The sequence below is a fragment of the Podarcis raffonei genome, chromosome 8, assembly GCF_027172205.1.
Source record: "Podarcis raffonei isolate rPodRaf1 chromosome 8, rPodRaf1.pri, whole genome shotgun sequence".
Lineage (NCBI taxonomy): Eukaryota > Metazoa > Chordata > Lepidosauria > Squamata > Lacertidae > Podarcis > Podarcis raffonei.
The window spans coordinates 49277460-49295429 of NC_070609.1; the positions used below are offsets into that span (position 1 = coordinate 49277460).

Below are 17970 nucleotides of genomic sequence, written 5' to 3' on the forward strand. Positions count from 1 at the left end.
ACTCTCTTCCCACAGCATTTGTAGGGTCCTGATCTAGAGGCTACTTAGGTTGAGCAGCCAGCCACATGCTGCACATTTTGGCCTGGACTTTAGCATAGACCCATGCTCTCACCTGCTGAAGTTGTGAGTCGTAACCGTAATTTGTTTAGAGCAAATAGGTGTGTCTCATTGGCATGCATTACATCCCCCCCCCCATTCTGCAGCCTCTCCAGGTGGACAGTCTCTTAGGGCTGGCAACCAGAGCCTACACTGTTGACTTTACACCAGGTGTGGGGAACCTTTGGCCCACCAGATGCTGCTGAATGACAACTCCCACCACCCCTGACCACTGATCATGCTTGCTGGGGCTGTTGGGGGTTGAGCCACATCTGGATGGCCAAAGTTCCCCCACAGAGTAGACCCTGATTCTCCATAGATGAAACTGCAGGTCCCAAGCTGAAGGTGGGAAGCACAGACCCCGGTGAATTGGCCTCCTCTGAAGACACTCCTTCTGAGTCAAGCTCTGCTGGTGGGACATGATCAAGCTTGTGCTTCAAATGATAACACACCAATGCATATAGAGCAGGCTTCTCCAACGGCTACTTAATTCTTCTCCAAAGACATTTCAGCAGGTGTTTATGCAAGATAATCTGTTTAAAATATCACTCACTCATTCATAAATACTGTATACTGATTCTTCTCACAACAGGCATTCTCACAACAATTTTATCACAGGATAGTTAAAATGTTTCTTTTTGAACATTCTGGCCTTTTCTAATATTGCACAGTGTGGGGTGTTTGTTTGTTTGTTTGTTTGTTTAGAGATCTAATATTGCTGCCTAATTTCCCCTGTCTGTCCCATTTGGGGAGACATCTGCTGCCCTAGATCATCTTGGGAGTCCTGCTATATTGACAAACCAAAGCCCAGCTCTTCCCGGTGCTAGAAGCAAAGACACACACACACACACACACCTGCCCAGTTTCCAGCAGAAAGCTTGCTGGCTGCTGTGCTTTTGCAGATCAAGATCAACTCTTTTCTTTTGCTGCTGCAGTTGAGCCTCTTGATGTGGAAACTGGCTCTATTTTTATCTGGCTAAGGAAGATCAGATTTGCAGTAATTGACTGGATAAACAGACACACTATGTACGAACCAAGTTAATGGGATACATTTGGTGGCCAGCAAGGGCACTTTGCTGTTGCTCTGCCCAAATAAGTAATTGGACTAATTTATGACACTCAGGCTGCTAACGTGTCCATTAAAGGCCCCTTTTGTGCTCTTCCCCTCCACAAATAAAAGAGGAAAAAACATTTCCCCCTGGTTCAAAGTATGCAAACACCACGCCTTCATCAGGAGTAAGTATAAAGTATTTCCTGACTGTCACTAAAGCTCTTAGCAAAATGGAATTAGAGCCAAACACGTGCAAGAATTTCTCTTTCCGGTTAACCCAGGTCCTGACCTTTATTAACCTGGCAGAGATTATTGACAATACAGTATGCTGGAATCTACAAAGGAACTGTACTAACATCTATCCTGTCCTGACTGAAATATAGCTCAATAATCTGCTGATTTGGGGTGGGTGGGGGGTGGGCAACAGATCAAACTGATAAGAAAAGGTTGGAATGGAAGGAGGGAAATCTATGCTACATAATCTTGCCTAATGAAACACATTTAACAGTAAGTAAGAAAAAAAATGAGGCCCCTTCCCCATTCCTTCTCCCCTGATGCACCAAAGCTGCTCTCATTTGGGCAATTTGTGGTTCCCTTGTGAGACATTCTAATGGATATGGAGAACAGTCAGACGCAAATACAAAGCTTGTGGCAAGTACGGAAGTTTACAGGGCTTGTGCCTCTGACTTAAGTGTTCTGAACTGCGCATCCAGCCATTTTCTGACTCCTCCACATGTAGGGGAAAACCCAACACCAGAAGCAGTTTTTTTTCCTTTCCCCGGAAATTGGCAAGTGGTTGACTATTAGATTATGATTATGCAATGCAAACAAGTGTCAAGTGATGCATATTGAGTTTAAGTAAATAAATAAATCTTAATTTCACACATACACATATGGAGTATAAACTGGTGCTGATTGACCAGGAATGAGACATTGAGGTTGAAGCAAATAGCTTGATGAAGACAGCAACCCAGCATGTGGCACCTGTGAAAAAGGCAATCTCCTTCACTATATCTCAGAAGTGGAATAGTTTTCCAGAAACATTACACAGCACAGAAGCATTGCTGCCTCACTGGCTCACGAGCCCCCCCCCCCATTCTCCTAGCATACCCATGGGAAGGTGCCACAGCTATAGAAAATGTTTCCATGCTGTTTCACAGCATGGGGTGACAGGAATTAGGAGAATGGAACTTCTGCATATTAGCACCATATAAAAAGAGAAAGAGTCGCCCAAGTAAGAATAGGCTCAGAGGAGAAACTGTAATGCTGGATGAGTGTCCCTTATTTCAGAATTGTTACATAAAGATGTCTCATTATTTTACTGCTCTGATGTGCCCCTTTTGCCTGGACATCTGCTCCTGCAAACTTTGTGCAAGTACCTGTCCCAGAAAACAACAGTGCTGCCCTTGGTGACTGGTCTTAAAACTACTGTCACCTAATACCGGGTTCAGGAGCATGTGGCCCTCCTGATGTTGGACTCCAGTTCCCACCATCCCTTATCATTGGCCATGCTGGCTGGGGCTGATGGGACATGGAGTTCTAACATCTGGAAGGCTACAGGTTCCCCAGCCCTGACTTAATAAAATGCTGTGGCTGGTAGAACATCTAAATGAGTAGACGTTTTTGCCTATGGTGTCAGTTGGGGTTACTAGATCAGGAGATTCTTTTGCTACCATTAACCATGGTGTCCTCCTGGAGCAGCTTTACAGGTGGGAAGTTGGAGGCCTGGTGCCAGGGTGAATCTGCTCCTGGGAAATGGCCACTGCTCAGAGGAAGAACAGCCATCTTTGCAGAAAGAAGGTCCCGGGTTCAACCCCCAGCATCTCCAGGTAGGGCTGGGAATGTCCCCAGGCTGAGACCTTGGACAGTCACTGCCAGCCTAGGTTGGCAATTCTGAACTTCCTGATTCCATATAAATAAGTTTCCTGTTTGGTCATCAGGGTTGCGTGAGCCTAGTGTCATGATCAGCCTGATGTTACCCAACTATGTGTCTCCTTGCTATCTGAATGAGGTGATTGATAAGTGCTTGGAGGACGTCATGGTCTGGATGAGTTCAGATACCTTGTTAGCTCATTCTGTTTCTATATCCCTTTGCACAACCAGAGGTGTCCCAAAGCAATATACAATGAAGGCCATGAACTGAACCTGAACACCAACATGATGAAGGTGCTGTTAGCCAGAGGTTTCCAGGTGCAGGAAATGGGCAGCTGGCATGCTCTGGATGGGTTGCACTTTCCCTGGAGGACCAGCTGCATAGCTTGGACTTACTTCTGCATTCTGCTTTGTCACTAGAGGCCTAAGTGATCTCAGTGGCATGGATCACTTATTTTCAGCTCTGGCTGGTTCACCAGCTATGGCTGTTCCTGGACAGAGCCAGACTTGCCACAATAACCCATGCTCTGGTAACCACCTGGTTAGATTACTGTATTGCACTCTTACATGGGTCCACCCTGGAAGACAGTCTGGAGGTTGCTGGTGATGAAAATACAGTTGTAGAGTGTTAACTGTCTCAGCCTCTTGGGACCACATAACACTGATTCTAAAAAGGTTTGCATTGGCTGACTATATGCTATTGGCGCTGTGGTCTAAACCACAAAGCCTAGGGCTTGCCGATCAGAAGGTCAGCAGTTCAAATCCTCACAATGGAGTGAGCTCCCATTGTTCGGTCCCAGCTCCTGCCCACCTAGCAGTTTGAAAGCACGTCAAAGTGGAAGTAGATAAATAGGTACCACTCCAGCGGGAAGGTAAACGGCGTTTCCGTGCGCTGCTCTGGTTCGCCAGAAGCGGCTTAGTCATGCTGGCCACATGACCCGGAAGCTGTCTGTGCACAAACACCAGCTCCCTCGGACTATAGAGCGAGATGAGTCATCCGCAACTGGACCTAATGGTCAGGGGGTACCTTTACCTTTATAATGCCTTCACTGACTTAGAACCCAGGTATCTGAAGGAGTGGCACATACTTCCCTGTGTTGTCCTGCTCATGATTTAAAGTAAGCTGGGGCACCCCTTTCTGTCCTACCATGATTTTAAGATTGTGGAGCCTGTGGAGCTGTGTTTCAATATGGGGTCTTCCTGACTGTGACTAGTCTTCAATAGCAGCTGAAAACACCCCTCTTCTTCCTGGCTTACTGGCATTAGTGTGTGTGATGTATGAAACCAATTGGAGCTATTTGGGTTGTCTTAGAAAGGAACAGAGGAACAGAACTGTCTGCTGCCATGCTAGTTTTGAGGTTTCTGATTGACTTTATTATTTTTGTTTTCTTTTTAATGTTGGGGCCCTCCCTGGACTCACACAACAACCAAGTGGATGGCCACCAAGTTGAATGGATATAAAATGTGATTAGAGAAATACTTGGAGGAGACAGCTATCAATGGCTACTAGTGGTCAGAGGAGACAGTTGCTGGAATCTGCAGGAGGGGTGAGTGCTCTTGCATCTGGCTGGCGACTGGGAGAATGGGATGCTGGGCTACATGGGTCAGGTATGTCCTTATGACAGGAAGGCTGTAATTTGCTTTAGTAAATAAATAAATGCTTTTGCTCTTGATGCAGGGGTATACCTGGACTCCCTTGTGCCCTTGGCAAGGAGTCCCTTGTACCCTCCTCCAAGGCACCCAGAGGAGCCTGTGCACCTTGCCTGGCCAGTTCAGAGCAGGAGAGGAACGGCCCTGGGAATGGGCAGGCAAGCAGACTCCTAGCCACTCCAAGCCAAAGTGGAGATGTGTGATTTTTGTGCCCCCCTAGGCCTGTGTCTTTGGCAGGGGCCAAACTGGACAACTCCAGGTATGCCCCTGGCTGTTGTTTTCAAGTCAGGAAATTAGGCTTATTTAAGAAGTGGGATGGGAGAATAGAGAAGAAAGTATTGTCAGCAACAAAATTAAGTGAGGAGTGGGATCCTAAGCATAGCTTCTTGCTTCTCCCAGCAAAATCAGTGCCACTTGTGAATGAATAAGCCAGCTTAGTGTTGGGCTATCATTATGGAAGGCAAGAGCTCCCCTTTGGTTTCCCTGAGAAATCTTTACCCTCTTCATAGGCTGATAGATTGCAGCCTGCCAAATGCATTTTTTCTGGATGCTATCTCTCTCTGGCCTGCTGGAGGTTTTTTAGCCTCCTGTCTCTAAGGAAGTGAAAGAGAACAGAGAGATCTGCTGGGGGGGGGCGAGGAGAGAGCGAGCGATGAGTGTTACGCAGTTCCTGTACCTTTAAATCTAAGGAGCTTGAGCTGAGACAGAGAGCGAGAGAGGCAGAAGCTGAGCCGGGGGTCTGTTCCCCTTAATAAGCAAGATCGGTCTCCACTGAGGAAGATGGGAAGAAGAGGGTGAGGAGGATGCAAGAAGACCTCTGCCCCTCCCAGACTGGAGATACAAAAAAGGAAAGAGAGAGAGGCGCCTCTTTCCCTCCATCCTCAATCTCTTCCGCCTCCTCCATCCCTTCTTTTTCTGCCACCCTGCTGAAAGAATCCAGCCCTTCCGAAAAGGGCATCTCTCCCTGTCTCTCTCTTTGAAGGCAAAATGTGGGAGTCGTTCCAAAAAACAAGCCGAGATCTAACGGAGTGAGAGGTTTGCTGTGGGTGGCGGTGGGAGGTGTGGGGAGGGGGGGAGGAGAAGAAAATGAGAACAGTTGTTTTTGTAGGGTGAGGTGTAGGTGTGTTTGTGAGTGTGTGTGTGTGTATGTGTGTGTGTTTGTGTGTATGCATGTATGCGTGAGTGTGTGTGTGAGAGAGAGAGAGAGAGGAAGAGAGTGTGCGTGAGATTGAGACAGACACAGACACTGCATTGCTGCTGATTCAGGAGTCTCTCCAGCAAAAACATAACCACCAAGATGCTGCTCTGCCTTGGACTGCCTGATCCATTTCTCCATCAAAACAGCAGCAGGTGGAGGTCACAGAGGGGGATTTGAGACCCTTCCTGCCGCCTGCGTGTTGCATCCTCCCCCCTCCCGCAAAACCAGGAATTCTTCTTCTTATATGTTGGCACTTGGCCTGTTTCTCCGCATCCTTTCTTTCCCTGGGTTTTGCCTCGGATGGTTTTAAAGGAGACTTGCTTGCACCAAAACCTGCCTGATTTGCTGTTCTGGACAATATTATTCTCCCTATTTTGCTCCAATCCAGCCTCCAGAGCAGGAAGCCAAGAGGATCAAGGTTCCATGAGTCTCCCCCTTGAGAAAGTGTGAGCAGCAGAAATTGACTCAAGCAGCTATTTGGATTTGGTGCATTATTTAAGGTGTTGTTTGGGGGTTTTTTTTCCTCCCCTGGCGGCTGCTTCTCCTCCTCCTCTCTCTCTTATTTTTTTTTCACCTTTTTGAGAATTTTCAAACTGAGTTACATGCATGTCCAGTGGGGGAAGGTTTAATTTTGACGATGGAGGGTCCTATTGTGGAGGCTGGGAGGACGGCAAGGCTCACGGCCACGGAATATGCACCGGCCCCAAGGGTCAAGGAGAGTATGCGGGTTCCTGGAGTCACGGCTTTGAAGTGCTGGGGGTCTATACCTGGCCGAGTGGCAACACCTACCAGGGCACCTGGGCCCAGGGAAAGCGCCACGGCATTGGTGTGGAGAGCAAAGGGAAGTGGGTGTACAAAGGCGAATGGACTCATGGATTTAAGGGACGCTACGGAGTACGTGAATGCACAGGCAATGGGGCCAAATATGAAGGCACCTGGAGCAATGGTCTTCAGGATGGTTATGGGACAGAGACCTACTCGGATGGAGGTAAGTAGCCCATTTGTTCCTTCTTTTCCTTGGTGTTGTCCAGTGGATCATCCACCCTTTTCTCTGCCAGGTTGTGGTGTATCCTTTTAGGAAGCCCTGCCAGTTCAAAGCTTCGTTCTTACTGTAAGACAGAGAAAAGCAGCTCACCCAGGCAGTGCCCCTTCCCAATGGAGCCCTCTAAGTTCATTTGCGACCAGGGCTGTTTCTTTTCTTGTTCTCTGTTGCCTGATGAAGGGAAGGCCTTTTTTTGCAAGCTGGTTTGTTGGATAGAGTGGGGGTAGAAGGCTGGAAGGCATTCAAATTCTTACTCAGCTATGAAACTCCCTGTGGTGGGTTAGTCACTATCTTTCATCTAAGCTTACCTTGTGGGTTGCTGTAAGGATAAATGAGGTGAGAACTGTGAAACATTTTTATTTTATTTTTTGCGTATGGAAAGGAGCTTAGAAATTGAGAGCAATGACTGTGAGGAACCAAACTATATCCAAAGTTGTATATGAGGAAGAATACAATAAGGCAGGGTCAAGAAATTGGATAGAATCAAAACAGGAAATGCAGGTTTTTCGTATCTGGAGCAAATGGCCCACGAGAGACCCCTTTACACGAATTAATCTGAGGCACAGTCTGCCAGAAAGTGACGTTTGGCTTCCATTCATTTTCATGAGGGTTTTTCAGAATGTCCCAGTGAATTATGCCCTCTGGATCAGTCTGCTATCCTTAATAGTTGCCCATAATCTGCCACCCGAGGTGGTCACGTGCCTGTCCTATCATTGGACTGTTTCATGACTTGAAAGCATGACTCTAGACCCACCACTTGAACCTGTAGGTTCTTTCAACTCTGAAGCGGATTAGGTTTAAAAACAAACAAACACATAACCCAGGCAGCAAGATGCACTGCTGGATCTTCTCAATGCAGGCACTTTGAAATTCTCACCATAATGAAAACATATTGCAAGCTGCTATCGTTTTTTATAATTCCCCCTCCACACATAAAGCTCAACCTGATGCATCCAGAGCTTATCTGGCAAACAACTGCAATTCATAGAGCGTTCCCACGTTGAGATTTCACAGCTTGATTGTGTACAGCAAGGGTAGAGGCCCTCAGGCCCAGAGGCCAGATGTGGGCCCAAGTCTCTCTCTCTAGGCCATACTCCCTCTTTAGTCATGTCCTTTCTGCCCAGGCCACCCTGCTCACTGGTCTTCCTTCACATCCTCATTGAGTGCTTTTCTGTGACTGGGATGTGTCCTTGAACTCTGATAATGACTTGCCTGCCTGGATACAGCATAGAAAGGTGTATGTGTGTAGAAGTACATTTACATTTGTTGCTCTGGCCCCGTCCATCACTGACTTGCAGCTCCCAGAACATTGCTCAGAAGGGAATGTGGCCCAGGGACTGGAAAAGCTTTCCCACTCTTAATGCAGAGAAACCCAGAGGCAGGTGAGGACAGCTGTTTTTGACCTCTGATGGCACTTTCAGGTGTATCAGGGTGAGTGGGAATGGGTACAAATACTGAATAAATATTTAGCAGAGACACAGAGAGAAATTATCTAGTTCTGATGTCTTATCCTGAGAAAACAGCTTCCTTTCTCTCAAGTGACTGAATCACTCGGTCTCTTGTTCACTGACAGTGTCCCAGCTCCCCTAGGTAGTAGGGGCCAAACCAGCTTCCAAGAGCCCCGTGGAAACAACAAGGGAGGCCTCTGGTTTTCATCTTATGTGTCTGTATCCAAACAGCTTTGATCTCCCTCACCCCAGCCCATGTTGCTTAGAGTGTTCTAAAGATTTTAGATAGAGAAAGAAAGAAAAACATCCAAGGCCTTTATCCTCAGCCTTGAAAGTCTGGATTGGCAGGGAGGAGGAGAAGCAGTAGAGATCCAAAGCTTCAAAATGCAACTCTTTATAAACAAGTTTGTTGTTCTGACTGGGGTAATAGCGGAATGGGGCAGTGGGAGATTGGGGATGAGGAAAGAGGACTTTGATATGTTTTAACACTCTGTGTTGTGCTTACGAACTTACTTTGAAATGGTTAGAGCTGAGGGTTTTCTTGATTGAAAACAGAATTTTGAAGGAGCATGGATACATTCTACATGTTACCTGCTCCGCTTCTCTACCTTTATCACTCCCTAAGGAGACCTGGGATTATTCTGAATACATGGTTTTCTACAAAGACAAGACTGAAGACCAGCTTGAAAAGTCTCCTAAAACCCAAGGGATGTTTTTTTAAAGAAGGCATCTGGCCTGTCCATGCCTTTATCCAGAACTCAGGTGGTCACGATGGAATCTTGCTGCAGCAGTACAATTCCTAATGAATTCTGGCTGGCTATGGAGTCCACAGAATAGGACATAAATTTGAATAACCCAGGAATTGGACAGAAATGCAAATCTTCTGTTGTGGCTAGAAAGGATGGGGGAAACAGATTTCATGATGGTTGTGAAACTAGTTTAGGAAGAAATGCTGTCCAGGTAGCAGAAACCTACCCAGCAAAGCTTTGGTGGAGAATTGTAGGGCAAGTGTGGGGAACTTTTGGCCCTTCAGATGTTGCTGCAACTCCCAACATCCCTAGTCATTGGCCACACTTGTTGGGGCTGATAGGAGTTATAGTTAAGCAATATCTGGAGGGCCAAAGGTTCCCCCACACCTGATGTAGGGCCTTATTTTGCACCTATGATTATTATTATTTTAAAATTTATTTCCCAAGATTTTTTTTAAAATAACACTTTTACATTCAATTATATACCAAATTCCTCTTGTTTGACTTCCTCCCCCTCCCCCGGCTTCCAAACTTAACCATTCATCATTATGCATATCATTATTTTTCCTCTGTAATTTTCAAATCTTAATTAGAAATATGTTGTCCATATTTAACGCATCATAAATGTTACAACAACCCTGCTAATGTTTTAACATATTTACAGTGTTCTTTAACATATTCTATAAATTTTATCCAATCTTGTAAGAATTTCTTTTCGTCTTGTTGCCTGATCCTAACGGTAAGCTTTGTCATTTTGGCATAGTCTATCATCCTTCGCCGGTGTGCCTTCTTCTTTCCATTTTTGGGCAAATAGCATTCTGGCGATCATGGTAGCATACATAAACAGTCTCTTTAAGTTATTTGGTATCACCTCCCCCACTATTCCAAGCAAGAAGGCTTCTGGGTTGTTTTTTATAAAAGGTTATCTTAAACATTTTTTTAAACTCATTGCAAATCATTTCCCAGAAGTCTTTTGCCCTTCTACAAGTCCACCACATATGCAAAAAGGTACCTTCATTATCTTTACATTTCCAACATATATTGGTGGAATTTTTATACATCATTGCAATTGTACCTGGGGTTAGATACCAATGGTACATCATTTTCATATAATTTTCCTTTAAAGAACTGCATGCAGTAAATTTTAAATCCTCCTTCCACAGCCTTTCCCATGACTCAAATGGAATATTGTGTCCCAAGTCTTTTGCCCATTTTATCATTACATCTTTAACATCTTCATCTTTTGTTTCCCATTCCAACAGTAGCTTATCCCATTTTCAGACCTTGAGAATTCCTTACCAAAGTCTCTCTCCTTATCATTTCTGAATATGTCATTTAATTGGTGGTATTGCAACCAATCTGTTAACAGAAATTTTGTTTCATCAAAATCTTTTATCCTCAATTTATTTTCTGTTTCTGTCAACAGATCTTTCTATGTGGCCCAATTTTCTTTGCACCTACGATTAGCTCAGCAGTTGTCGGTGTAGAATCAAAACAGACATAAAAGTATGTCCCTAAAACAGGCTCATGTCTCATATGTCTTTTAATCTTGGTTCACCTGAGGATAACAAATGGCCTTAGTGGAATTCAACTGAGTTCTTCAAGGGGACTGGGCCAGCGATCAGTCCTAATGAACTCCTGCATTCAGATATTATTGCATCTGGATGTATGTATGGTCAAGAATATTACACTAGGAAGGAATGGCTCACTGCTTGTCATGACAAAAAGAGGTAGCTGTTGGGAATTAAAGCTCATGTGCTGCTTTAATCCTTCTGATTTCTTAAGCTTCATCATTTCCTGGGATGTCAGCATTGCTATCTGCCACAATTCTATTCTTTAAATTGTAGATAAACTTCAGTATTGTAAGCAGATCAAGTTTTATTAACAGGTTTAGACAAAGCAAAGCTGGTGTGTATTAAAGATCTGATCTGAAGAGTCTACATTTTCTTGCATAGGAGAAACCAACAAAGGGGCATCAAGGTGCCAACAGGAGCTCAGCATTATTTACAAATGACCATTGCTATGCGTACAGTACATTTTAGCTTGAATTTGGATCCAAGGGGTCCAAACGCTTCTGTTTTCATCAGCTGTCCACCTTATTGGATGCACATTCCTCTTTCTACCTTTGATGCTCTCACCCCCCCCCCCCCACATCCTATAACATGTGCTCATTCCTGTTGCAGCAATACACAGTCTCCTTTTGCTGTTATCAGGCTCTTGGAACTCCCACACACTCTCCTGTTCTTCAGGCACATGCGCATAGTCTCTCTCGCACACTTCAATGCTGTCATACACATAATATTCACCCTTTGTACACATACCCACACACAGATGCTCACACCTCCGCATTTGTTTCATGTTTCAGACATGTTTGTCAAAAACAGACCCATAGATTGCACAATTATATCTCACAGTTGCACAGATGCTTCAGAGGCACAGGAAAGGTATACTGGGCCTTGCAAGCACACAGATGTATTGCTCATACCCAGAAGCACACAGTGAATACCTTTCACATAGACATATCTCGTTTTCAGTATCACTCGGAGGCCCAGATCACAAACATTCCAAAGCTCACTTTTCTCGATGTCATGCTGAAGTTGCCACCTGCATGTAATCACATTTGTGTATTTGCTGTGCATCCTGGATATCTGCACTTGCATCCTGGGTCAAATACATCATACGCACAGCCACATTGCTACTGTCAAACTGACTCTCCACATACATAAGTTTCCCTGTATTGGAGCAAGGGGTTTGGACTTGTGAACCCTTCCAGCCCCATGATTTTATACATCTCTAGCAATGCCATTTCTCTCTCAAATCATGCACACATAGAAAGAAGAAGCATATTTTTGCTTTTCCAGGGCACAAACCTTCACAGCAATCAAAGCAATGGACATTAGAGTGATAGGAGAGCTAAAGGAGGAGAGGAAAGTGAGTACTCATTTCATGTTTCTAGGACTGAAAATTGCACTCTCTATATAAGTGTGTGTGTGTGTGTGTGTGTGTGTGTGTGTGTGTAGCCTGCAAGCATTTCATACATGCCAGCAATCTCTATTTTAGTTGCTTTATATTTGGAAATTGAAGCAGAGCTAATTGAACAATACCAGAAAGGCATCCCAGTCCTGGAAATAACTAAGCAATACTATGTCAGGCTGACGTTAGCAACTCAAATTAGCCTAGCCAATCATCAAGAACATTCTTTTTTTAAAAAACAAAAAAACCCCAGTTTTAATTTCTAGCAATCTAATCTCAAAAGAAGCACACACTCTCAATCTTTCTCCTCCTCATATCAACGCTTCCTTTTTCAGGACCTTGGAGAGTACTAATTGAGCTGACTGGGGGCATGCAATCAACTGGGCCCTGCTGCCATAAAATTTCCACTTATTTCGATCCCTTTGCCCCAGCACCCTAAAATGAATGTGGTCTGCAAGCCTCAGTCCGTGGTTTATTGCAACCAATGCACTCTCCAAGGACACATCCAGATGGCCGTTGTGAAGGGGGAGGTGCTGTATGTGTATCAGGTACACACCTGTCTCCTGTGGTCCTCCTGTGTGTTAACTCAATCCTTCCCTGGTCCTGGAGGTCCCTGCCCTTCCCTGAACAACAGCAAGCATATCAGACTAGTATTAAGTCATGAATGGAGACTGCAGAGCTACAGGGCTTGGTATACGGCAACCAATGTTTTCTCCAAGGACAGATACAGATGGCAATTCATATGGTGCGAATCTAACTCTGACAAAGTGGAGGGGGAAATGGTACTGCCATTTGAAGATACTTCATGAGTCAAAGACTCGTTTACTGATTCACATGCACAACTTGTAACCCACCATGCCAATTTCATCCACCTTGGTTGCCAGATGCTTCAGAGCCACCCTGTTTTTTCTAGAGTCCCACACAGGCAACAAAACAGGAGGCTGATTGAGTCCCTGGTGGACTTCTATAATGGCTGTGGGTGGTGCTTGGGTCACAAGGTATATGTAGGCCTGGTGTACATCATCCTATGAAAGCTTTGTGGTGTTTGATCTGCAGTGGCTCTTTCTTACATGCAAGTAATCCTTAAATGCTGCCCTCAACCTGTGTGGCAGACAATGCATGTCCAAACCACCCTAACCACTCTCCAAGTTTATCACACAACTGCCCAGCTGAATGTGCTGAAAGCAGTTGCTGAACAATCCCAACCCATTAGGGGCATGGGCCAGCACATTTTTCAGGAATGCGCACTTGTACAGCCTCCAATGGCGACAGGGAAGTTTTTTAATGGAACTTCCCCACCTCCCCACTTTGAGTCATACCTTCCAGTAATGCAAACAGATTAGTTAGGAAAAAACAAGTTGGAGGTAAGAAGCATCTCCTTCCATATGTAATGAATTTTATTCTAGGCTTTAACTATCTATCTTTCTCCTGCCCTCTTGATTTGCACCAAATTTGGTACCCACACTAAAAGGCATATTTACAAGAATTTGGACGATTTGTTCTGTAGCCAAGGTTTCGTTCTGAAAATAAGATGGGTTTTTCACCTCACCACAGTGATAGAAATAGACACTGAACTCAGCTCTGTGGGTGTGTAGAGAGAGAGGGGTGGTGGTAAAGGAATATAATTATTATTCTTTGCTGCCATTGTTTATTTATTGCCTTCCACATATATATCTCAGGACGACGTACGAAACATAATAAAAACTGAAAAACACAAGAAATAGATGATTTTTGTTTGTGTGAAATTATACAGAATGGACACCTTGGCAGAGACCTCTTCATCCAGCAGGGAAAATGTGTCAGAACATATAATTATGCCCCCCTCTCTCTTATTTTGCTCTCTTTCCTTATAAGGCCTTAGCATTTGCTTACTTTCCTGGACAGCACATCATCTTCCAGATGGGTTTCTTTTCGGAGGCACAGTAGCTATTTCCCCCACTGTGTAGGCCACTGGAGTGCTCTGGGTTTGTAACTTAGGCTAAGTGCACATCCCATTTGCACCTATTTGATGATGAAATACTTGCCCCCATCCATTCCAGAGCCTCATGTGAACTTTGGCGTGTGAGCTCAGAGCTACCACATGTATGGGGCACTTGTGCTGTTGTTCTGTAGAGAATAAAGAATTGTCGGCACCCTCACCAAGCATAGGTCAGTGACAGAGCACCTGCTTTGCATGAAGAAGATCCCCCATTCGATCCCCAGTGGCATCTCTGGTTAAGTAGTCAGATAGCAGAGATGGGACAGATCTGTTCCTGAGACCCCAGAGAGCTGCTGTCAATCAGCACGGACTAGGGATAGGAAAAGTTGTGGCCCCCTCCAGATATTGTTGGACCACAGCAGCCACCATTCCTGACCACTGACCATGTTGGATGGAGTCCAAACAGCATCTGCAGGGCCACAGCTTGCCCATTCCTGGGGTAAACAATACTGAGTTAGTTGGACCAGTGGTTTGACTCTGTAGAAGGCAACTACATGTGTCCAGGCTACAATTTTGCAGGATTTCCTGAGGGAAACAATGCATTAAAATGGTATAGAACCAACATAGTGTAGTGCAGATTATAGTGAAGATTACCATTCTTCAACATTGGCTAAGCTGGCTGGAGATGATGGGTTTTGTAGTCCAACTGCACTTCATGACCCAAAGTTGAAGAATGCTGATGTAGATAATCACTAGAATTCTGTCAAATGGTGATTATGGGACCCTCCCACTACCTTTTTTAAAATTATGCATTCCTGATTATTTGTGCTATAATGCTATGTGGGGGAAGGGCAGTATCACACATGATCCTGCTTTTTATACTGTTCACACTTGGCAGATGTTTCAGGGTGATCACACTGCTTCATTTCCAATCACTGCCTACCCTGTAATTACCTGCTGAAATCATGTAGCTTTTTATACCAGAAAAGTTCTAGTTTATTTTTGCCCTGCTTTTTGTGCTATAGCCCCTCTGGAGAGCAACAAGGTGGTAGCTTTGGGGAAGCATTGCAGAACAACAAGTAAAGCAGAATAAATCCACCACTAAGGCACCATTTTTGTCTTAAGAACATGTTGCTGAATACAACCAAAATAAAACACTGGTCTGGTGGGGCCCAGTAAGATTTCCCTCAAGATGATGGTGAGGGATTGTTTCTTTTCCCGGGATGTAAGGTGTGTGGCAAGCACCCTCTTCAGCCCTTCTTGCTCATATTTCTCCCTGTCAGATTCTCTTCCTGATAGTGAAGCATCTGAGCAACCGGCTGGTTTTTGTTAAGTGCCTTGGTTTCGCTGTTTACAATTCACCTCAGCGTCGTGGTAAATGTACCATGGAACATTGCATAAGGAGAGAAAGGGCCTTAACTCGCCTGAGAAGTGGGACGAGATCACAGAGTTTGTGATGAGGATTATTGAGTTTGAGGATTAGTGAAGAGAAAGAGAGAGAGAGAATTAGCCAGATTCTGCTGTACTTTGTGCAGGAAGCGTATTAGAAATAATAAGGCAGCTGAATGCATTTGGGAATGTTTAGCATGATACATGCTGGAGCATTAGGCAATTTTGTGGCACCGATCTTACCCCCAGAAGGAAAGTGTGATGGTCTAGTAGGAGGCTTGGATCAGGACAGGGAAATGGGCTAATTCAGGTGCCATTGATGCTGGGTGCTTTTTAGGTGAGTGGCCATGATCCTTTTCTAGCCATAAAGCCTTGCAAGTAAACATTTCTCAGCCTAACCTACTATGCTGGGTTGTTGTTATGGAAGAATGATAGAGGCCTCCATTCTCTGGAAAGGGCTACAGACATAATTTATGAATAAATGGCAGTCTAAGGTTGCACAGTGCAGAGCTCCTTCTCTCTTGCCACCAACTGCACCCAGGTTCTTGTGCAAGGCTGGTCCAAGCAGAAGTGGCGTTCACCTGGGGGGCATGGAACTCCTGGGGACAGATGCTCAGTGGCTCTTTTACAACCTGCCTGAATATTGTCATAGATACAGCTCCCTCTGCCTCTGCTGCTACCGAAGCACTATGGAGAGGCCTGCCTGTTGCAGAGAGTCATCTGCGCTTTACTCCACCCCACCCCACATTAGCCCCTTGTGCCCCATGGAGAAGATCCTTCCTGGAACACCTGATTTCCAAAGCATCAGAAGCCACCCAAAGTGTTATTTAATCCATGGTAGCTTTTTTAAAAAATCAGGCGTGGAGAATTTGTGGCCTTCCAGGTGTTGCTGAACTAAAATGTCCACCGGCCCCAGCAAACATGGCCAATGGACAGGGATGATGGGAGTTGTAGTTCTGCAACATCTAGAAAGCCAAAGGTTCATCACACATGCTTTAAAGCCTCCTTCAACAGAGGCTCCCTGTCCAAACCTTTTCTTTGGACAGAGAAAGGAGATGCCACAAGCTCTTTAAGGCAGCCTATTGCTGAACAGTGCTTTACATTTGGAGAGTTTCCTCCTTATATTCCACCCTGGAGTAGGGGTCAGCAACTGGAGACTCTAGCTCTGATCTGGGTCCATCAGGAGGAGTTCTTCCTAGCTTTTCAGCCACCACCCTAGAAGCCAAAGGAGGTGAGGCAACAGAACTTACTGGCTGGCTACTTTGGGGGTAGGCGGGTGATTGAGGTGCAGGTTTATTGCTCCCAAGCTTCTTATCAAAGCCCTCAGAAAAAAACTAGTTTCTGACAGGCCACCTAAATCAAGCTTCTTGTAATTTAATTCTGTTTCTTCTTGCTCTTTAAGAACATAAAAAGAGCCTGGCTGGTCAATCAGGCCAAAGGCCCATCGAGTCCAGCATTCTGTTTTCACAGTGGCTGATCAGATGCCCCAATGGGAAGCCCAAAAGCTGGCCCTGAGTGCGACTAGTGATTCCCAGCAAATGGCATCCAGAGCCATACTGTCTCCGTCCGTGGCAGTCAAGCATAGCCATCCCTGCTAGTGGCCACTCGTAACCTTATCCCCCAGGAATGTGTTGAATCCTGTAAAAAACATCAAGTTGGTGGTCATCATTGCATCTCGGGGTAATTAATTCCAATTCCCTATTTTAACTATTTGATGCCTCAAGAAATACTTTTGTCTGTCTGTCTTGAATCTTCCAACACACAGCTTCATTGGATGGCCCCAAGTTCCAGTTTTATGAACACTTTCTCTCCATCCTGCATAATTTTATACACCTCTGTCACAGACCCTCCAAGTGTCCCTGTTTTCCAGGGATGTCCCTGATTTAGAGAAGCCGTCCCAGTTTCTGATTTGATTCCAGAATGTCCCGCTTTTCTTTAGGATGTCCCTTTTTCATTGGAGAGATGTTGGAGGGTATGGAGTTATCCGACACCCAAGCCATCTGAAGGCAATCCTGTATAGGGAAGTTTTTTAATGTTTAATGTTTTATTATGTTTCTGTATATGTTGGAAGCTGCCCAGAGCGGCTGGGGCAACCCAGTAAGATGTATGGGGTATAAATAGTAAAATTATCATTATGGAATAGGACATACCTATTTTCATTGAAGAAATGTTGGAGGGTATGCTATCATGTTCCCTTGTACTCACATTTTCAAGTTTAAACTAAAAACCTCCAAGTGTTCTTTAATAGGGAGTATATTCACAGTGAGTTTTATATACTCATGTTAGCTGTGAGCAACAATTTTGTTACAGACTGAGAATCCACACAAACTGCCAAGCAGGAGGGACAGAAATTTGCCTTGAGAATATAGAGGAGCATTGTCTCTTGGTGGTAAAGTTTATTCTAGAGCAAACTGGGAGAGCAACACTGCATACACAGAGAGATTTTGTTTCAAGTATCTATATGCTATTTTCAGCCAAAAGAAATTCTTGAAGCAGCTTTCAAAAACATTAAACAATTGGGCATTTAAACCAAATAAAGAAGCAACATTTTTAAAAATGGAAGGAGGGGTGAATCAAAGGTACC

At 44.8% G+C, this 17970-nt stretch overlaps 1 protein-coding gene across 1 annotated transcript in view; it reads left to right on the top strand.

Annotated features, from left to right (window-relative positions):
• Window positions 1-5285: 5285 nt before the first annotated feature.
• Window positions 5286-17970, top strand: part of JPH3 (junctophilin 3) — an 88710-nt gene continuing 76025 nt past the window's right edge. The window contains exon 1 of the mRNA XM_053399941.1: window positions 5286-6855. Coding sequence (XP_053255916.1) covers window positions 6474-6855 — 382 coding nt within the window. The 5' untranslated portion in view covers window positions 5286-6473. The remainder of the gene's footprint in view (window positions 6856-17970) is intronic.